General features: G+C 47.8%; 1 protein-coding gene across 4 annotated transcripts in view; it reads left to right on the top strand.

Moving 5' to 3' along the window:
• HDAC5 (histone deacetylase 5) overlaps positions 1 to 19,520 on the top strand; it is a 196,839-nt gene that overhangs the window by 172,091 nt on the left and 5,228 nt on the right. For all 4 annotated transcript variants that reach the window (XM_015423183.1, XM_015423184.1, XM_015423182.1 and 1 more), the window contains 10 exons: positions 1,122 to 1,242; positions 4,565 to 4,614; positions 7,208 to 7,315; positions 8,297 to 8,352; positions 8,837 to 8,924; positions 9,941 to 10,060; positions 11,662 to 11,759; positions 13,522 to 13,640; positions 14,970 to 15,103; positions 16,682 to 16,766. In XM_015423183.1, coding sequence (XP_015278669.1) covers positions 1,122 to 1,242; positions 4,565 to 4,614; positions 7,208 to 7,315; positions 8,297 to 8,352; positions 8,837 to 8,924; positions 9,941 to 10,060; positions 11,662 to 11,759; positions 13,522 to 13,640; positions 14,970 to 15,103; positions 16,682 to 16,766 — 979 coding nt within the window. The remainder of the gene's footprint in view (positions 1 to 1,121; positions 1,243 to 4,564; positions 4,615 to 7,207; positions 7,316 to 8,296; positions 8,353 to 8,836; positions 8,925 to 9,940; positions 10,061 to 11,661; positions 11,760 to 13,521; positions 13,641 to 14,969; positions 15,104 to 16,681; positions 16,767 to 19,520) is intronic.

Raw genomic sequence — 19,520 nt, 5'->3', positions numbered from 1 at the left:
ACAAGCTTAGTTTATATGGTTGCCATTTGTTTAGGTTTCATTCCGGGGGGAAACATAGTGAAGGAAATAAATCTATCAAAATCAGAGATAGATGGGCAGATCTACCCTTCTTAATTGTGGAATGCTGAGAGCAATTGGTCCTTGCATTTGTTAAAAACCTTTTATTATGCTTATGCTAACTTGCTGCTTGCCCTCTACCTGTATGTATGGACTTGTAACTTCCATTTCAATGTATCCGAGGAAGTGGGCATGCACAGAAAAGATTATCCCTTGAATAAAACTTTGTTGGTCTTAAAGGTGCTACTGGACTTGAACTTTGTTCAGAAAATGTACTGTTACTGTGAATGTTGAATGATATATTTGAACTCACATACTTACAAATAAGATTTTTTTTGCCTCTGTGTGTGTTTTGGTTTTTTCTTCTTAAAACTGTGAATATCAGCAGACATCCATTTTTAATTCCATTGACAGCCCTTGACACTGCAGCTGTTCAGTTCAAACAATCTTGTGTGACTTGTTGCCATGAACAAGATGTTGCTCTTAAAGAGAACGCATTGCCCAGGGCTGCATTTTCACCGTAGTGACAGCAGGGTCTGTACCTGGGGATGTGAACTCTTCTATGTCAGGGAAATGCTGGGGGTTATATTTCTAAGAGTGAGAAAATGGTAACTTTTGACAACACATGGTGCAGGTGGGTGTGCAGGTCAGCATTAGGTAACTGGCAAATTTTAGAATCGCTTGTGGTTTCTCTTGTGAAAGCACCCTGCATGCATAGCGCAAAGGGGATGTTTTAGCTAGTCAGTGGCACGCTGCTGTTTTTGTTAGTGCAGTTGTCAGGCATGACAAGGAGTGGAAAGGAAAAAAGTAGCAGAACACCATCCAACTTTGGCCCAGTTGGCGACCCCTGTAGCATAGGGTGTATCTCTGGCTTTAAACCGGCTTGACATTGACACTCTAACTGAATTTCAGCACAGATCTTAAGACATAGGCCTCAAGTCACATGCTGAGGGGAATAGACCTTTGGAAGCAACCCTGACAACGGGCAGAGAGGTTCTGGCAGAGATTATCCAAGATCCACACTCACCTTTCTCTGTCCTGAACTCCTTCTTTCCTTCTGCTAGAGGATCCGAGGCCGGAAAGCGACGCTGGATGAAATCCAGACGGTCCATTCGGAGCATCACACGTTACTCTATGGAACCAGCCCCTTGAACCGGCAAAAACTTGACAGCAAGAAATTGCTAGGTAGGGAATCTGGTGTCTTGGCCACCGTTTTGCATTAATTTAGTGTAGCCACAGTTTGCAGCTTAGAGGGGCTCTCAGTCTTTCCTTCAGGCACACAAGACGGTGGGGTGGAGAAGGCTCAGGGATTTTTGTGCATTAATTTTCAAATTATGGGAATTGCACCTTCAAAGCTCTTACATTCAATTTTTTTTGTTATTGTACTTTTTGTCTGATTAAACTGTACACTGGTCTAAAGACTGTAATTTGAAAAAATAGCGGAGTAGCAAAAGTAGGTTAGAGAATAATGAGGAAGAAGTTGGGGTGGAAGTGACCTAGGGCCAAGGATGGGTCAGGAGGGGCTTTGCTGAAGAAGTGGATGTTCTGAGGAGACTGAGAAAATGGGGGGCATTTGGAGGAACGGAGGAAGTGTGTGGCAATGAGTGTGGGACGCTTCCAAAAAGTACACAAGAGCGGGCCTTTTCAGTGGCAGCTCCATGATTACGGAATAACCTCCCCCGGGAGGAGTGCCTGGCCCCCTTACTTTCGGTTTTTAGGCAGCAGCTGAGGATGGTTTTATTTAGGATGGCATTTGATTAAAGTAGTCCTAAACTGTGATTCTAGAGAAGTTGGCCTGGTATAGCCCGATCTCATCAAATCTTGGAAGCTAAGCAGGGTTGGTACTTGGAAGGGAGACCACCAATGAAGACTCTACAGAGGAAGGCAATGGCCAACCACCTTTGGTTCTTGGAGGTGTGGTTTTTTCAGCGGGATTCCTGGGCGGGGGGTGAGACTTCAGCATTCCTCATAAGCAGTAATTGTGTGCTGACAGCCTGGATTTGCATGATAGCCACAGGTCAGGGTTCCATTTTTCTTGGTGCAGGATGTGGTTTAACTGAGGCAGAACATTTGCCTGTGGCTGTGTGTTTTAATCAGTGTCTCCATAATTTTTTTTGTGGGGTAGAAGATAGGGGCAGAAAAGTTGAGCTTAAATGTGGGGAGGGAACTCACATTGGCCACGGACAGAACAATCCTGTGCTGTAGCACTAGTCTATTCCTTATAGGTATGAGTTACGCAGTGGCCAGCAGACAAAAGTTGGTGGGTTCTCAGTATTTTGTGATTGGGGTAGTGTCTATAGCAACCCCACCACTGAGGTCAGTGGAGGCGTTGTGTGGAGGCGGAGGCACTGTGATGGACAGGGCTGCCAGAACCAATCAGATACCATGTGGCAAGGGGGTGGAGTCCAGTGTCCATCTCAGGCAGGGGGTGGAGAGGGGCAGGCCACAGGAGTTCCGCTCCTTGTCAGGAGCACACCCCCCCCCCAAAGGGAACGAAACCCGGGCACAGATTCAGGCACCTGATAGTGGGGAAGAGGTTCGAGCTGTCTGCCCTACAGGCATCCGCAGCTGCCTCACTGCCCACAATGGAGCACAGGGTCCCCGAAGGGCAGAAGGAGAAGGGGGGCTGTCGTTTCCACCCTATCCATTTGCTCACCGGAGGGCACGCTTCGCAGCAACCCAGCCACATTGCCGAGGGCACTCCTGCGCCACTCCTGCCAGTGGCGGAGCAGGAGAGGGGGCCTCTGGAGTGGGCTCAGATGTGGGGTCATGCAGCACCACCCTCAGATCCCCCAATTCCCTCCTCAGTGGAGCGGAGGGGGGGTCATTCCACTCTGGGCTCTGTCATTCCAGTCCCAGAGACATCAGTGCCCAGAGACTATCGTTCCAAATCCATTCGGCATTCATCATTACTGCCACGTGTAGTAATGTAGTATTAATGTATTTCAATGGAAACCATGCAAGTCATTTGGCATCCCTGGCTGCCACTCTCTCCAAACCCCACCCCCTTACAAAACATCGAGTCCACCTGCAGCACAGGCTCCCCCCCCCAAGCCGTTGACTCCAGGGACCCCGTGATCCCCTGCCCCTTCATTGTTTCCTTCACAGATACCTTTCCCCGGGTGATAGAAGCCCTTCCTTCCTAGAGCAGACACACAGTTATGAACTCCGTTCATTCACTCTGTTTCCCACGTTTCTTCCCTAAGTGGCTTACACCCTTCCCCTCTCCTCCATTTCATGCGCACAACAACCCTGTGAGGTTGGTTAGGCTGATAGAAGAAGAAGAGATTGGATTTATACCCCGCCCTTCGCTACCCAAAGGTGTCTCAGAGCGACTTACAAACTCCTTTCCCCTCCCCACAACAGACACCCTGTGAAGTAGGTGGGGCTGAGAGAGCTCTGACAGTAACTGCTCTTTTTCAAGAACAGCTCTTATCAGAGCTACGGCTTGCCCAAGGTCATCCAGCCAGGTGCAAGTGGAGGAGTGGGGAGTCAAACCCGTTTCTCCCAGATTAGAGTCCGCGCACTTAACCACTACACCAAACTGGCTCTGTGTGTGCATGTAACCCAAGGCCACGCCACCTAGGTTCCATGGTGCAAGTGAGGATTGGAATCTGAGTCTCTCAGATCTAGTCTCATGCTCCAACCACTGCACCAAGCTGTCTTATTCACCCAGACTACCCTCTGGCCCTTCCCTCCTTCACACAGCAGTCTGCAAGGTGAGGGAGGGAACCTGTTGTTTGGTCAGCTTTGGAGGTGCCGCTGGGCCCTGCAATGTTTGGCAGATGACTATGACCAGTGGGACCTGCACAACCATCCACAGCCACCCAAGGCATCTGAGAGCCCTCCCTCTTAGATGTGTCCCCGTGAAGCCCTCAGGGGGAGTCACAGATGGGCTGGGCAGGGAGAGGTGTGGAACTCCTGTCATGTAGTCAGAACCAAACAGACAGAGACACAGTTATGGCACAACACAGACTTTATTGAACTGCAAACCATGGCGAGGTGTGAAGACTCCATTCGTTTCCTCCCTGGGGCAATGGGGAAGAGGACTGAAGATCCCCCAGCATGGCATGTGTCTAAGTGGGATGGCAGTGCAGGTGGAACTTGGAAGGGCTGGCCGGGTGCTACGCTCCACTTCCAGAGGAGAGCTCTGCAGCCCTCATCCCCCATAACCTTTGTCCATGCAGGTCCCATGATCCTCAGCATAGCCTTTTGGGCAATCAAAGGAGACCCCTTCCTCCCTTCCTCACTAGTTTAAAAGCTAGCTGGATCTAACCCTTCATCCATACTCGGTTGTGCAAAACTTGTCCTTTCCGACAATGGTGTAGAACAGCCTGGTTGTGGTGCAACATGTCTGTGCTCTGGCTCCCCACTGCTTGCCCCTTCCTGGTTCCAGTTCTCATTCTCATGGCTTCTCCTAAGTGGATAGGTGTGTGTGTACCTCTGACATGCTCTCTGCCTGCTGTAAATGTTCACCTTGTCTTCTTCTCTGCCTCTTTCTCTGCAGGACCCCTTACTCAGAAGATGTATGCCGTCCTCCCATGTGGAGGCATTGGGGTACGTATGTGACTCTTGAATATTAATGTTTGGCAAAGGAAGGATGACATTTTACTTCTCATGTCCCTGGTTGTTTTTGTTTTGCCTCTCATCTTCTGATCCCCCCCCCCCGATCGTGCCTTTTGAATCTTCCCATGTCTGCATCTAATTGCTTATGTCTGTTGTGAAACACCTCTGAGCTATCCTGCCCTTTGTAGACAGTTTCACTGTGTTTTGGAAAATGCCCTGTTTTATTTTATTTATTTATTTATTTAAAACCTTTTTAATGCTGCGTTTCCAACTGATCAGGCTCCCCAAGGCAGTGCACATTAATTAATTAATTATCATATGACATTGTGTGTAGAATAGGCAGGAGATCCTAAGGCTGTCTGGCAGCCGCAAGTTCTTAGCTCTTAGCATTAAGCTAGTGGCAAGCTAGACTTGTTTTTAGGGGCTGGGAGAGCTCAGAAAGAACTGACTGGCCCAAGGTCACCCAAGCTGGCTTCATGTAGAGGACTGGGGAATCAAACCCGGCTTTCTAGATTAAAGTCCACCACTCTTAACTGCTACACTAAACTGGCTCACTAGGCTGTGCACATAAAACATTAGAACAATGTAAAGCATTATAAAATAGTCCAATAAAAACAACACCAAAACCAGGGAGGAGGGCCAATAATGGTTATTAGGGGGTATGCCAAACAAAGCAAAACAGTCTTCACCCACTGGCAGAAGACACTGATAGAGCAAGACAGATGAGTCTCCCTGGGGAGGGAGTTCCAAAATTTTTGTGCTATGACCTTTTTTGGTTTGCCACCTGCCCAGCCTCTGATAGTGGAGGCAGCTGAAGCAGGTCTCTGGAGATGCCTGGAGTGTGTGGGTAGGTTCATACAGACAGGACAAAGTGGTCCTGGACATTTTAGAACACTGCGGATAGGCCAACCATCCCAAGGGGTATCTTCCCCCAAATGGTCCCCACTTCACACTACAGCTTCACAGCAGTGTTCTCAGCTGCATGCCCCATTTTTTCTTTTTTAAGGGTGCTGTAGCCCCCACCCCATTTCATATATGATTGGGGCTGTGGGCAGCTAACATAGAGATGTAAAATAATTAAAACAAGAGTTGAATAAAATCAGGACAATACAGCATGAGTATAATTATAAAATATATAGATATAAAGTGCTAGCTTGTGTCAGATGGCGGACACAGCAGCATTCTCTGGTAACAGCTGGCTGACATCATAGTTTGGGCTACTTGACTGTTAGCAATGATGTTAAAGTTGCTGTTGGGCCAGGGCTATAGTTGCTTGGGTGCGGCTCCCTAATCGAAAGCCTGGTGGAAGAGCTCCGTCTTGCAGGCCCTGCGGAACTGTATAAGGTCCCGTAGGGCCCTGATGTCTTCTGGGAGCTCGTTCCACCAGTGCAGAGCCACCACTGAAAAAAGCTCTGGCCCTCCGTTGCAGCCAGCCTGGCTTCTCTGGGGCCCAGTAGGGCCAGGTGGTTTAGGGACCCCAACCGTAGTGCTCTCTGGGGAACAGCTTGAGTTCCTATAAGCCCTCACCATGTTCTTTAAAAAAATTTTAAACTTCTTTTATATACCCCACTTTTCTCCCCAATAGGGACCCAAAATGGCATGTAACATTCCCCCATTTTTATCCTCACAACAACCCTGTGAAGTAGGTTAGGCAAGAGTAGCTGACTGGCCTAAGGTTACTAAGTGAGCTTCCATGGCAGGGTGGGGATTTGAGTCTGGGTCTCCCAGATCTTCCAACCACAGCACAGTGCTGGCTGTCTCTTCATGTTCTCTGTGCATCACACAGATGGGCTTTGCACCCACTAAGAACTCTTTGATTTTGGACATTTCTGGAGCTAGTTTTTAGGTGCAAAGATCCTCTTCCCTTAGAGGTGCAGTCTCAGTTGTGCATGCTCCAGAGAGAGAAGACACATGTTCCCATCCAGTTCTCTTGTCCCTTGCAGTAGGGATTATTATTATCGTATGGCATTGTATATAGAATAGCCAGGAGATCCTAAGATTGTTTGGCAGCCAGAAGTTCTAGTTCTTTTTGCGTTATGCACCACTAGGTGGTGAGCTAGACTTGTTTTCAAGGCAAGAGACATTTCAGCGGTGCTTTGCCATTTCCTGCCCCTGTGTCATGGCCCTGGTATTCCTTGGAGTTCACCCTTCCAAATACTAGCCAAGTCCAACCCCACTTAGCTTCCGAGATCTGACGAGATCTTTCTAGCCTGGGCTATCCAGGTAAGGGCTGCAGTAGGGATATCATCTGGGAACACTCCTTTCAGAGACTCCTGTTCTACAAGCTAGTTTTCCCCCCTCTCTCACACAAAAAAAAGTACATGCAGGTCACACAAAGAGTAGCCTGCGGCAAGTGAGTCAAAGTGATAATCATCGCACTGGTGGAAGAGTCCTTTTCCAGTTAACTGCGCTTGTCCTTTAAGAGCTACAGCCTGTCTTTTGAAAGCATAGGAGGGGCATGGTTGGTGCAACCAACCCTTGTATGAAGCTCCTGCTGCCTGCTCACCCGAACCCCAAGCTGTGATCCTGGGTCAGCTAGATAACCCTTCCTTGCTCATGCAGTTGCTCTGGTCTCCCTTGGCAGGTTGACAGTGACACAGTGTGGAACGAAATGCACTCATCCAGCGCGGTCCGTATGGCTGTTGGCTGCTTGCTGGAGCTGGCCTTCAAAGTGGCATCCGGGGAGCTTAAGGTGGGTTCTGCCCAGCAAAGCAGCTTTTCTGCCCTGCAATACCCCTCCTCCCCTCTAAGCCTTGCCCTCAAACAGAGGAAGGGCTGTGGCTCAGAGTTCTTTGCTGCAAAAGGGTCCCCCAGTTCAATCCCCAGCCCCCTCCACTAGATTTCAGTTATTTAGGAAAGGCTTTCTCTGCCTTGATTCTCTAAAGAAATACAGACAGGGTAGCTGGTATTGAGACAGATGGACCAAAGGTCTCGCCACTGTGTGCATATTGTCTCAGAACTGCTGAAAGTGCAGTGGTTGCACTGCCGGTTATCCTTCCTTGGTTCCGGCTCTCGCTGCTACTGCTAGTTAAGAACATAGCGAAGCCCAGTTGAAGGTATTGCTAGAGGCTGCCTCCTCGGAGCCTGCTCGGCAGTCCACCGCCCTGCCATGCCTGGCCTCTCTGCCCAGCGGCGGCGGCTGCTGCTGCTGCTCCTGGTGGCGCTGAGGGCCTCCTGGGGAAGCCAGTTGAGTTGGGCGGGGGGGTGACTTGGCCCGCAGGCACCACCACCCCTAGCCTGCAAAGGGCCTCTGAGCGCATGCAGAGTGCTTCCCGCTAAGCCGGGCTGATGGGGAGGCGGAGGGCAAAGGAGCCCGGGGGGGCACACAGGGCCAGCACCGGGGGGGGGGGCACAAGGGAGCCCCGCCTAGTGCGCAGAAAACCCTTGGGCCGGACCTGGCTAGACTTGCTAGCTTTTGTGCCCTAGCGCTTGGAGCAGGATGTTCCTGAGCATGTGTAGTGTGTGTTCCGCCTCTAACAAGAAGCCACTTTTATGTCAGTTCAGCAAAAGGCTAAATATCTGACCATGTGCTGAGTGGACCCAGGCAGATTTTTGCTCTGCAGGTACATTGGTATGAAGGGCTGTCATCATTCCGTGACTGCAGGGAAGCCATGAGAGGGCAGGTGGGTCTAATTTTGGTGGCACTCACCTCCGCATATTTTTCCTCCTACAGAATGGATTTGCTGTCATCCGGCCACCAGGTCATCACGCGGAGGAGTCCACAGCCATGTGAGTGGGTAGAACAAAGTGGGAAAACAGGGGGCATGTAAACAAAATCTCTCTTTTGGAATTAGGGGGGGATCGTGGTTCAGTGGCAGAGCATCTGCTTTGCATGAAAAAGGTCCAGTTCAACCCCCAGCATCTCCAATAAAAAGGATCAGGTAGGCGGTGATGCAGAAGACCCGGGAGAACTGCTTCTGATCAGAGTAGACAAGGCTGGTACACTCAGACTATGAAAATGTAAATTTGTCTCAAATGCGTAGTGAACTTTTAACACTTCTGGGAGATGGCAGCGTTTTTATATATGTGGCACATTTCCATCCCACTTACCAAGATCTGCTCCAGGAGGCTAATGGGGGGGAGGGGAATCAAGACAATAAATGCAAATGGAAAACAATGACTCACTTAAACAGGGAGCGTGTGGCAATTCTTGTGTTTTCCATCTTTTGTCCTAACTATGCCGTTTCTCTCCCCACTCCCCTTCGTTTCCCAGGGGCTTCTGTTTCTTCAACTCTGTCGCCATTGCTGCCAAGCTCCTCCAGCAAAAACTTGCCATCAACAAAATTCTCATTGTGGACTGGGTAAGGGCCTCTCTTGTCTGCCACTGCTGTTGCCACTTGCCCAAAACGGAACGCACCTGGGGGAATACGTTTAGATGGAGTGTTCAGTGGGAGCTTACTCCCAAATGAGTGTGTGCAGAGGACTCCAGCCTCATGTGCAGGTGCCAACTGGCTTTTCATCGAATAGTTGTGTGCTTATAAGAACACAAGAAGCGCTCTGCTGGATCAGACCAATCGACCATCTAGTCCATCCTCCTGTATCACACAGTGGCTAACCAGTTCCTCTGGAGGGTCACCAGCTGGGCATAGAGGCTGAGACCTTCTCCTGATGTTGCCTCCCGGCTCTGGGATTCAGAGGATTGGTGCCTCTGAATGTGAAGGTTCCCCCTCAGTCACCAAGGCTAGTAGCCATTCATAGACTTATCCTCCATGAATCTGTCTAATCCCCTTTTAAAGCTGTTTATTCCTGTGGCCATCACTACATCCTCTGGCAGTGAATTCCACATTTTAATCACTCTCTGTGTAAAGTAGTATTTCCTTTTGTCTGTCTTGAACCTACTGCCCATCAGTTTCATTGGATGTCCTCAAATTCTGTTATTTTGGAAGAGGGAGAACATTTTCTTTGTCAACTCTCTCCACGCATACTTGTATAAACCTCTATCATGTCCCCCCCCCTTAGTCATCTCTTTTCTAAACTGAAGAGTGACAGACTCTTCAGCCTTTTCTCATAGAGGAGGTGCTCCAACCCCTAATCATCTTGGTTGCCCTCCTCTGTACTTTTTCCAGCTTTGTAATGTCCTTTTTGAGATACGGTGTGGTTGGTTTATCTCCTCTGACTTAATCCCACACTTTATTCTGATCCATTTGTAGTCGGGAGACTTGTGCATAGTTTGCTATGATGTCCCAGCAGAAGGGCGTTTGGCCTTTTGATACTCATCTCTAATTCCCTCCTGGATTGGGCCTTTCCTTTGATTTGATAGACTCTGGGCAGTGCAGCCTTATTGGCTAACTCTTTTTCCCCATTCGTATTCCTAAAGGATATTCATCATGGCAACGGCACCCAGCAGGCATTCTACAGTGACCCCAGTGTGCTCTACATCTCTCTCCACCGCTATGACAATGGCAATTTTTTCCCTGGCAGTGGAGCTCCCGAAGAGGTGATTGCAAACTTTTATTCACCCCACTAGTGCTTGGCTTGGCAATCCCTCTCTAATTGCTGTGCTGAAAATGGATATTGTGAGAGAAAGATAGGCATGGTTCAGACTTAACACCAAACTGAGGCTTGAAGTTGTGTCAGCAAGCCTGGAGAGAAATACTGGGTTTGTTCCAGTGATCTCTCCTCCCTGCTCCCTCCTGTGTTGTATGACAAATTCATTAGTTCCTGGTTTCGGACAAACCATAGTTTGCTGTTACATTCGAACCAGCAAGCTGTGGTTTGTGCTCATCCTCCAAGCCAGAATTGGCATGCCATGGTTTGTTCCTGTCTCGAAATCCTGATTTTCTCAAAGCAAACATGAACTGTAATTTGCCCATTCAGATTTAACTGAAAGTACAGTTTGCTGAGTCCTGACCTGGATAGCCCAGGCTAGCCCAATCTTGTCAGATCTCGGGAGCTAAGCAGGGTCGACCCTGGCTAGTATTTGCATGGGGGACCTCCAGAGAATACCAGGGTCATGTGATGTGGAGGCAGGCCACCTCTGAACGTCTCTTGCCTTGAAAACCTTATGGGGTTGTCAGAAGTCAGCTGTGACTTGACAACACTCCACCAGCACCATAGTTTGCTGAAAAACAGGTCAGAGCTCATCAGCTTACAGCAGGGGTCCCCAACATGGCGCCCGCTGACACATTTCCTAGTGCCTGCCAATTGTTTTTAAAAGTGAGTGGAGTCAAGTGGAGTGTTTGCCCAACAGGGTTTCTGATTGGCTGCACGTTTGTAAAAGTTGCTTTGGCAGCAGCTGCCGCCACAGCACAAGGATCTTCACTGTGTGACTGAAGGTAAGCTGTGTTGTATGCAAGAAAATATTCTTTTAAACAATATGTTCATTTAAAAGGGCATCTTCTTAAACAGAGATTCTGCCTGAAACGTTGAACAGTTAAGAGATACACATGACCTCACTCCCTGACATTCTGTGGCTGGCTTCACCTCCTGCGGCAGCCATTTTGTGGCTGCAGCCACTCTCCTGGGTCAGAATTCCCAAAGTGCCCACAGACTCAGAAATCTTGGGGAATCCTGGCTTATAGCATGCAAAATGAGGGGAGGCGGCAGCACACAAGCCGGGTGTTCTTTCTGGGCTCATTTGTGGAGCTTCAAACTTTCACTGGGGTTTCAGTTGTTGACCTTATTTGCAGGAGGAGAATGGAGGAGAAAGGTTAGGGACAAGTTCTGAAAGAGTCAGGAGATCTGGTTGGTATAAGCAAGGACCCCTCAACAGGAGAAACGAAGGAAGCAGCTTGGCAAAGTTAGGGAGTCAGGAGTGCTCTGTTGAGTTGCCAGGGGTACTGACCAAACCTGTATATGTGTCTTTGCATATGTGCATTCACAAACCTACACAGTAGCCTCATATTCCAAGGCTTTCCCCCTGCATATATCTTGCTTACTGCTGCTTAGATACTGCTCCTCCCCCGCCCCCCCCTGCCCCCCGGTTCAGCTCTTCCGCTGCAGGGTGCCCTCCTGGATGCTTCCCCTTCGCCTTGCAGCTCTGGATGGTCTGAGCTGTGACTATGGCTTTTGTTACCTGTGAGGTTTCCTCTCTTCCAGGTCGGCAGTGGGATGGGTGTAGGCTTCAACGTAAACATTGCCTGGACTGGTGGAGTGGACCCCCCAATTGGCGATGTGGAGTATCTGACCGCCTTCCGGTAGGGGTGCCAACAGTCGCTTAACAGTATTGGGGGCTTCACTTTCAAGGGTGCCTCTGTGGGTAAAGGCCCTCTTGTACCAGCTAATTCTCTCCCGTAATGAGGATCCTGATAGAAGTCGGCCTCTGCCATAGTTGCAGCCTAGAACTGGGGTAGGGGTTGAGATCTTTTCAGGCTTTCCGCTTGCAGGTTATGCAAGGCTAGCCCAAAACTGCTGTAACTATTCCTGGCTAAACTTAATGGCTTCATAGCTTCTGGTCTTTTTCTTCCTGGGACTCCCATATAAGCAGCCTGTTTTAACCTCTGCACCAAGTAACACAAAATTTTTGGATTATGGATGTGCTGCTCTGGAGGTTGAGGAAGGTGCTGGGAAGCAGTGCCCTGGTGTTTTTAATCCAGACAACCGAGAAAAAATATCAGTTTAGGGCTCAGACAGGTGAGACAAAGATGATAGGTCTAGCTCCACCCATAAAATGCAAATTGCAGGCTCATGCAGCCTCAGTTTACCTTTGGGCTGTGCAGGGAAGTGGGCGTTTAATCCCTTCAGCATCTTCAGGTTCATGGTTCGAAACTGGGCTCCCTGCTTTGTTGCTAGCATGTCATTTCTAAGGATACAGCCTGTTTCTTTATGTGTTTATTTACTTCATCTGTAGTTTGCCTTTCTCACAAAAACTCAGGTCTTCCTCAAAGGAAGAGATGTCCGAAAATCGAATTCCTAGTTAAATAGCATCAGTTGGAGCCTATGGCAAAGCTAATAGGCACGATCTTTCCAAGTCATGAGTTTATTTATTTAGATATTTATATCCTACTTTAGATATTTATATCCTACCCAAAGTAGCTTACATCAGTCTCCTCCCCTTCCATTTTATCCTCACAGCCACCCTGTGAGGGAGGTGAGGCTGGGAATGTGTGACAGGCCCAAGGTCACACAGTGAACTTCCATGGCAGAGTGGGGGTTCAAACCTAGGTCTCCGAGATCCTACTCAACACTCTGGCTCTCAGAGCTTAGTGAATAAAGCTGGCTCCAGCAGCCTCACAGTATGCAAGGTGGTTGAGAGAATAGCATTTGGTGACTCTTAAGCCAAATTTTCCTGGGCTTTGTCACCAGCTAGGGCAGGAATCACAAGAAGCCCCCTTCCACCCATGACCATTGCCTGTTGTGTGAAGGCCACAGGGCAAATGCTACCTCTCACAGCTCATCCACATACAGGCAGGAAGAAAATGGTGGGGCAAATCATCTTCGTGGTTGCCAAGCAACCACCCAACCTTCCCTAGTAGTTTCCCGATCTGTTTAACTTTGGCCTTGCCCCTCTCAGCTTTTGACTTCCCTTGTCTCTTCAAAGGAATATCATTTAACTTTCTCAGCTGTGAGGGTGGGCAGGTTAAAGGCAATCAGACATGTTTGCGTCATTAAGAGGAATCATAATTAAAAATCTCGTACTCTCCCAACTCAGTCACCAGCAGTCAGGTTAGGGGCTGGGGTTCTGTAGGAAGACTCCTAGGAGGAAGTTGCTGTTAAAAAAAATGACAGCTCCCCACGATTGGTCTCACCTCCTCTGACTTGCACGGCCGACTGAAATAAACCTTGATTTAATTGCCCTGTTGGGAGAATTGCAAAGAAATGGACAGAAAGGGTGAGGGCACCTGACGTAGCCAGAGGGCACCTGCCGTGGCCAGAACCTTCCCCATCCAAACAGCAGACTGCTGCAGACTTCCATGCTGTTGGGGCTCCTCCTAACAGAAGTCCTTTGTGTCCTCCCAGGACTGTGGTGATGCCAATAGCCAACGAGTTCTCCCCCGATGTGGTCCTCGTTTCTGCCGGCTTCGATGCTGTTGAGGGGCACCTGTCCCCTCTGGGTGGATATTCCGTCACGGCCAAATGTGAGTGTGGGGCAGGTGGAGAGAGGGTTGCTTCTGATTTTCAGTGTAATAACGTTCACATGCAAAAAGGGGGGCACAGAATACCAACTGTTCCTTGCGCTACCTCTAAAATACCAACTGTTCCAGAGCCAGTTTGGTGAAGTTGGTTAAGTGCGCGGACTCTAATCTGGGAGAACCGGGTTTGATTCCCCACTCCTCCACTTGCAGCTGCTGGATGACCTTGGGCAAGCCATAGTTCTGATAAGACCTGTTCTTGAAAAAGAGCAGTTTCTGTCAGAGCTCTCTCAGCCCCACCTACCTCACAGGGTGTCTGTTGTGGGGAGGGGGAGAGAAAGGAGTTTGTAAGATGCTCTGAGACTCTGAGTGAAGGGCGGGGTATAAATCCAATCCCTCCCTTCCCTCCTCCTTCTTTTGCTTACCTGTGATGTGAGAATGGTGAAGTTAGAGTTGTCGTGCCCCCTCCCCCATTTCTGACAGAAATTCTGGTTCATGTTATATAACATGATTGTGTCATATGACATTGTGAGTGGATTTAGGCTTTTGACATGCTGGTGCTACCCCATATTATTGTTTAATTTAAAGGGGGGTGGGGTTTGGCTTTCCCAAGGTAGGTCTGGAAAAAGGAACTTTTGAGTTTATACGTACTTGTGTGTATGTGTGTGTGTGTTTTTTTTAATTTAATTTATACCTCACTTTTACCCCTGTGGCGACCCAAAGTAGCTAATAACATTCTCCCTACCTTATCCTCACAACAATCCTGTGAGAGGAGTTAGGCTGGGAATGTATGACTGGCCCAAGGTCACCCAGCAAGTTGGAGGGGGGGAAACCTCTGGGTCTCCCAGATCCTAGTCTAACCACTACCCCACACTGGCTGAATTGTGGGGTTGGGGGGGGGATCTCTTAGGAGATGCAAGAGGACTGTCTCTGCTCAGCATGCCTGTGCTGGGTGGTTTACAGGGTTTAACCTTACGGGGTTAAAGCAGAAACTCTGTTGTGTGGCCTGGCTAAGTTGCCTTATGCACGATCAGACACTTGGTTCATCACCCACCTTGGCAGCACTTCTAATCACGAAGATGTCCTTAGCAATGGAAGTAGCAAGCTTGGGGAACAGACTAATTTACATGGGGGAAACCTCATGAAGGAAGCGCTAACCACCACTGTCATTCTGCAGCACTAAAGTCCATTTGCAGTTCAGTCCCACCCATGGCGAACCGCATTACAAAATTAGTTCAAAGAAATAGTCCAGTCATGGATCTCCAAGAATTATCCATATTGGACAGTGGGAGGAGATGAATGCTTGAAGTTCATGTTTTCTGCTTGGCCTCGCAGGTTTTGGACACCTGACCAAGCAGCTGATGAAACTGGCGGGTGGGCGCGTTGTCCTAGCGCTGGAGGGAGGCCATGACTTGACCGCCATCTGTGATGCCTCTGAAGCCTGCGTGTCTGCTTTGCTGGACCTCGAGGTCAGTGTGCCTGGCAGCACTGTGTTTTGTTCAACTTCTCTTGAGAAAGACAGGTATGAAGGCTCAGTCCCACTGGCTTGGGAGGAGAATATCAGACGAACCCAGCCGGATCAGACCAGAGGGCTGCCTAGTCCAGCATCTGACTGTGGCCAAACAGTTGCCCTGGAAGGATCAACAAAGAGGGCGCAGAGGCCAAGGCCTCGTAGCACTGATATTCAGAGGTTCGCTACCTCTAAAAATAGATTCGGGAGGGTAACCATGTTGGTCCACAGTAGAAAAGCAAGATTCACAACCAGTAATACCATAAAGGCCATCAAGATTTCCATGGTATAAGCTTTTGAGCATCAAAGCCCCCTGGTATCTGACGAAGGAAGCGTTGGCTCTCAAAAGCGTATTCCTCGGAAACTGGTACTTTAATACATATTTTAATACCTGTTTTAAAGGGCTGCGGTGGCTCAAGTGGTTAAGACGCTGAACTGCAGACCGGAAGGTCGGTAGCACAGCAGTTCAAGACCCAAGTGCCACGTGATGGAGTGAGCTCCCGTCTCTGGCCCCAGCTCCTGCCAAACCTAGCAGTTCGAAAGCAAGAAATTGCAAGTAGATAAATAGGTACCGCTTTAGTGGGAAGGTAAAAGCGTTCCGTGCGCTTCGGCATCTAGTCATGCTGGCCACATGACCACGGAAATGTCTTTGGACAGCGCTGGCTCTTCGGCTTGGAAATGGAGATGAGCACCGCATCCCTAGAGTTGGATTCAACTGGCTTTCAAGCAAGGGAAACCTATTTTATTGGAGTGTTCTCTTCATATTAGCCTTGGAAATAGGTTTTTAACACAGTACCTGGATAATTTTTCACCTTTGTCTCATCACAAGCTAGTTATACTCCTTCTATCTTACCCTTTCTGTTGCAGGATTTTTCCATTGGTTTAGTGTTGTGTCCAAATGGTGCTACTTAACAGAAGTTTTTGACTGCTCAAGACTTTTAGTCAAGGAGCTTTAATCAGATGAAAGGAAATCTTGATACCATTTAAGGTGCTTCTGGGCTCCAATCTTGTTTTTCTAAAAGCAGAGGTTCCCTTTGGACATCATGGCTAGCAGCCATTGATGGACCTCCATGAAATTGTCTAATTGATCTTATGGCCACTGCTAAGTCCACTGGCAGTGAATTCCACAGGGAGGAGTGAAGTATATAAGGTGACAGTGGGCTGTGATTCTTTAGGTGACGGTGGGCTGTGATTCTGCTTCATAAAAGAAATCTGGTACTGATTGGGTCTGGGTGTTGCAGGGCAAGAGGAATAAAACCACCTCTGTCCTGGCACATGAAACAGTATATCAGTTTCTGTTTTAAATAGTCTTTTGATGTTTATCCTGCTGGTGTGGTCTCTCTAAGGCTCAGCTGGAAACGTGTGTGTGGGGGATCAGTTTTGCTTTCCCTTTTGTTCCTCCCAGCCTTCACTCTTGTTGTTTATTTTCTGTTCTTCTTTCTTGACTGTATTCTCATATCTCCGCCCCTCTCAAGCTGAGTCCTGACAGCCTTTTATTTTAGAAACTAAACTCTGTCTCTGTCTCCCTCCAACACAGCTGGAGCAGCTGGATGAAGCTCTGTTGCAACAGAAGCCCAATGCAAATGCAGTGTCCACGCTGGAGAAAGTGATTGAAATCCAGAGTGAGTTTTTGGCCCTGGTCCTTTGGCCAGAAACAAGAGCTGTTTTTTTGTATTGCATTTTGAGGGAGTAGCAGTAAAAAAGTATTGCTGGGTTTTCCTATAAAAACAAAAGTGATAAATGTGTTTTGCAGAGATTCTTACTAGAGAGGTCCTCTCACTCAGAAGGTGGGATGGCACTAGAATGTCTTGATTCACTCTGCACTACTAAACCCAGCTTTGGTGCTGTGAAGTAGGCTAAGAGATTCTGAGAACAGCATCTGAAATGGGAGGTTTTCTCAAATGATAGTGAAGGGGCAAACTTACATATGATGTCGGGTTGGGGACATCATGACTTTTACATGATGGGAAATGACTCCTTCCTGGGGCTGCTTTCAGCCCTAGTAGCAGAAATAAAGACAGGTACCTGTATTGTCTGCAAGATGTTTAAAAGCTTTCAAGTTCCCCAGAACTCTTTATTGGGCTAGGGCTTCCTCAGGGTGCTTTTTCTCTAGCTGGGCTCACCAGGCCCGTAGTCAGGATTTTGTGGCTTGTGGGGCAAAAAATTTTTCTGGTGGGGCTGAAGTTCTCAGTGCAGAAGGAAAAGCCATTTAGCCAATGGAAAGCTGTTAACAGAATAGGTCTCTAAACTGCAAGCTGTCAGCCACTTTAGATGACAGTTCTCAGCTGCTGCAAGTTAATCCCTTCTGCCAGCCTAAGCAACAATTCTGATAACAAGCTGGCAGGTGGAGGTGATGTTTTCTATAGTCAAGAAAGCGTAGGCAGAAAAAACTCTCTTAAAGGAGACCAGTTTCTTGACACAGTTAGAAGGGATCCTAGAGGTCACCTATTCCAACCCCCTTGCTTGGTACAGGAGTCAACTACAGCACCCTGTTCTACTTCAAGGAGAGCACAACTTTAAAAAAAAATGTTTAAAAATGATTGAAAAAAGCATTTACAGGAGAAATTCTTGTGGGGCAGAAGAAAGGCGGCAGAACCCCCAAAAGCCCCACTGTAGCTACAGGGCTGGGGCTCACTTCCACAGAGTCATTGCAGGGGGAAATCTGCAAGGAGAAGGATTAGGGCCTGCCTCCCACTCATTGATTTTCTCCTGTAGATAACCCCCCCCCCCCAATCCCAGCATTATTAGGGAAACAACTCTGCTGGGAAGCAGATGTTATATGACATCTGACAGCTTTAACATCTAGCTCTCCCCTCTCTTGCTCACACTGCAGTTTGACTAAACTTTCCGAGGATTGTAGGCATCTGTGTTCTGTAAACAGAAATTTTTAAAAGCTGTTTGGGCCTCATTCACCTTGTCCAAGCAACTGACACAGAGGTACTGGAATTGTTAATGTATGTGACCTTGAGACCTGACATTTGATAACATGTCAGTGGTATCCTGATTCTGAGAAATATATGAAAATGGATCATTTTTCACCCTCCAAGTGAGATTACTCAGATTGCAAAATGGAATGGTTTAGGTACTCAGATGATAGCAAAAGAGAGGACGCTTGGTACATTTTGTGGTGATGGACACAGCTGATGACTGTGAAAGCCTGAAAGGAATGAGGGGTATATATACATTATAATTTTTAAGGGGGTGGTTAATCCAGTATGTTTCACAATTGCTAAATGTGAAATTTGGCTCACAGGCAGTGTTCCCTCTAAGGTGAGTTAGTGTGAGCTAGCTCACAGGTTTTTAGCCTCTGGCTCACACATTTTTGTCTTGGCTCAGGAAGGATGGCTCCAGAGCAAACTAATTTATGCAGTAGCCAAACTGCTTGCTCACAACTTTAATGCCAGCAGCTCACAAAGTAGAATTTTTGCTCACAAGACTCCACAGCTTAGAGGGAACATTGCTCACAGGTAGCTCCTGATTACTTGAGGTGACTTTTAAAATATAATTCTCATGAGACAGGGAACTTGAGTGAACCTCTGTATTGTTAAGCAGCTTCTAAAACTGGAGGATGTCTTCCCATTTCTAAGAGAATGTTTTTGAGTACATTTGTCTACTGTGGTGATGTCCAAATTCTTCCTAAGATGTACTTGAATCGAAAGAATAGTAGAATTCTTCCAGTACTCTGCCCAAATTATGTTGGTTGCTGTTAGTACGTTGATTATTAAACACTTGATATTGGCTTGAATTTTAACATGGAAAGCTTGATATTGGCTTGAACATTAATAATGCAGCAAAACCAAAACTGGATCACTTCCAGCTCTTTAAATGTTGATTGGTCCAAGCCTAACACTTGAAAATTATCCAGAAATCATTTTTAAAGCTTGGCTATCCTCTGAGGGATATAGGCATCTTTTTGTAGGTGAAGCCTCCCCCTCTCTACTCTCTACCCCAGTGGTATCCCCTCCCTGGGTCACAAAGAGCCTCACTTTGAATCACCATTAACCAAATGAGCCATGAGCTACTGTGTGCCACCCAACCAAACACACATCGCAATGTCCCCTCTAAGCTTCACAGTGTTGTGAGCAGAAATTCTACCTTGTGAGTGAAAAAAGCTAGTAGCATCAAAGTTGTGAGCGAGTCTACGACTATCGTGTAAATTAGACTTTTAGATTTCTTCCATAACCTTGTAAAAATCTCAGAATAAATTATTTTAAATTATATTTAAAATATCTAGGAATAATTTAAACATTATAAGAGAAAACAGAATCAAGTCAAATTTCACTGACCCCTTTCCACTACATTGGTAGACCTGTCCTGCAGAGAACAGCTCTACCCAACCATTTCCACTATATTGGTAGGCCTGGCCTCGGACCATC

This window comes from Gekko japonicus, unplaced genomic scaffold (assembly GCF_001447785.1).
Source record: "Gekko japonicus isolate JY-2015 unplaced genomic scaffold, Gekko_japonicus_V1.1 scaffold661, whole genome shotgun sequence".
Lineage (NCBI taxonomy): Eukaryota > Metazoa > Chordata > Lepidosauria > Squamata > Gekkonidae > Gekko > Gekko japonicus.
The sequence above is the reverse complement of the archived record's forward strand: the minus strand, read 5'-3'. Positions and strand labels throughout refer to the sequence as shown.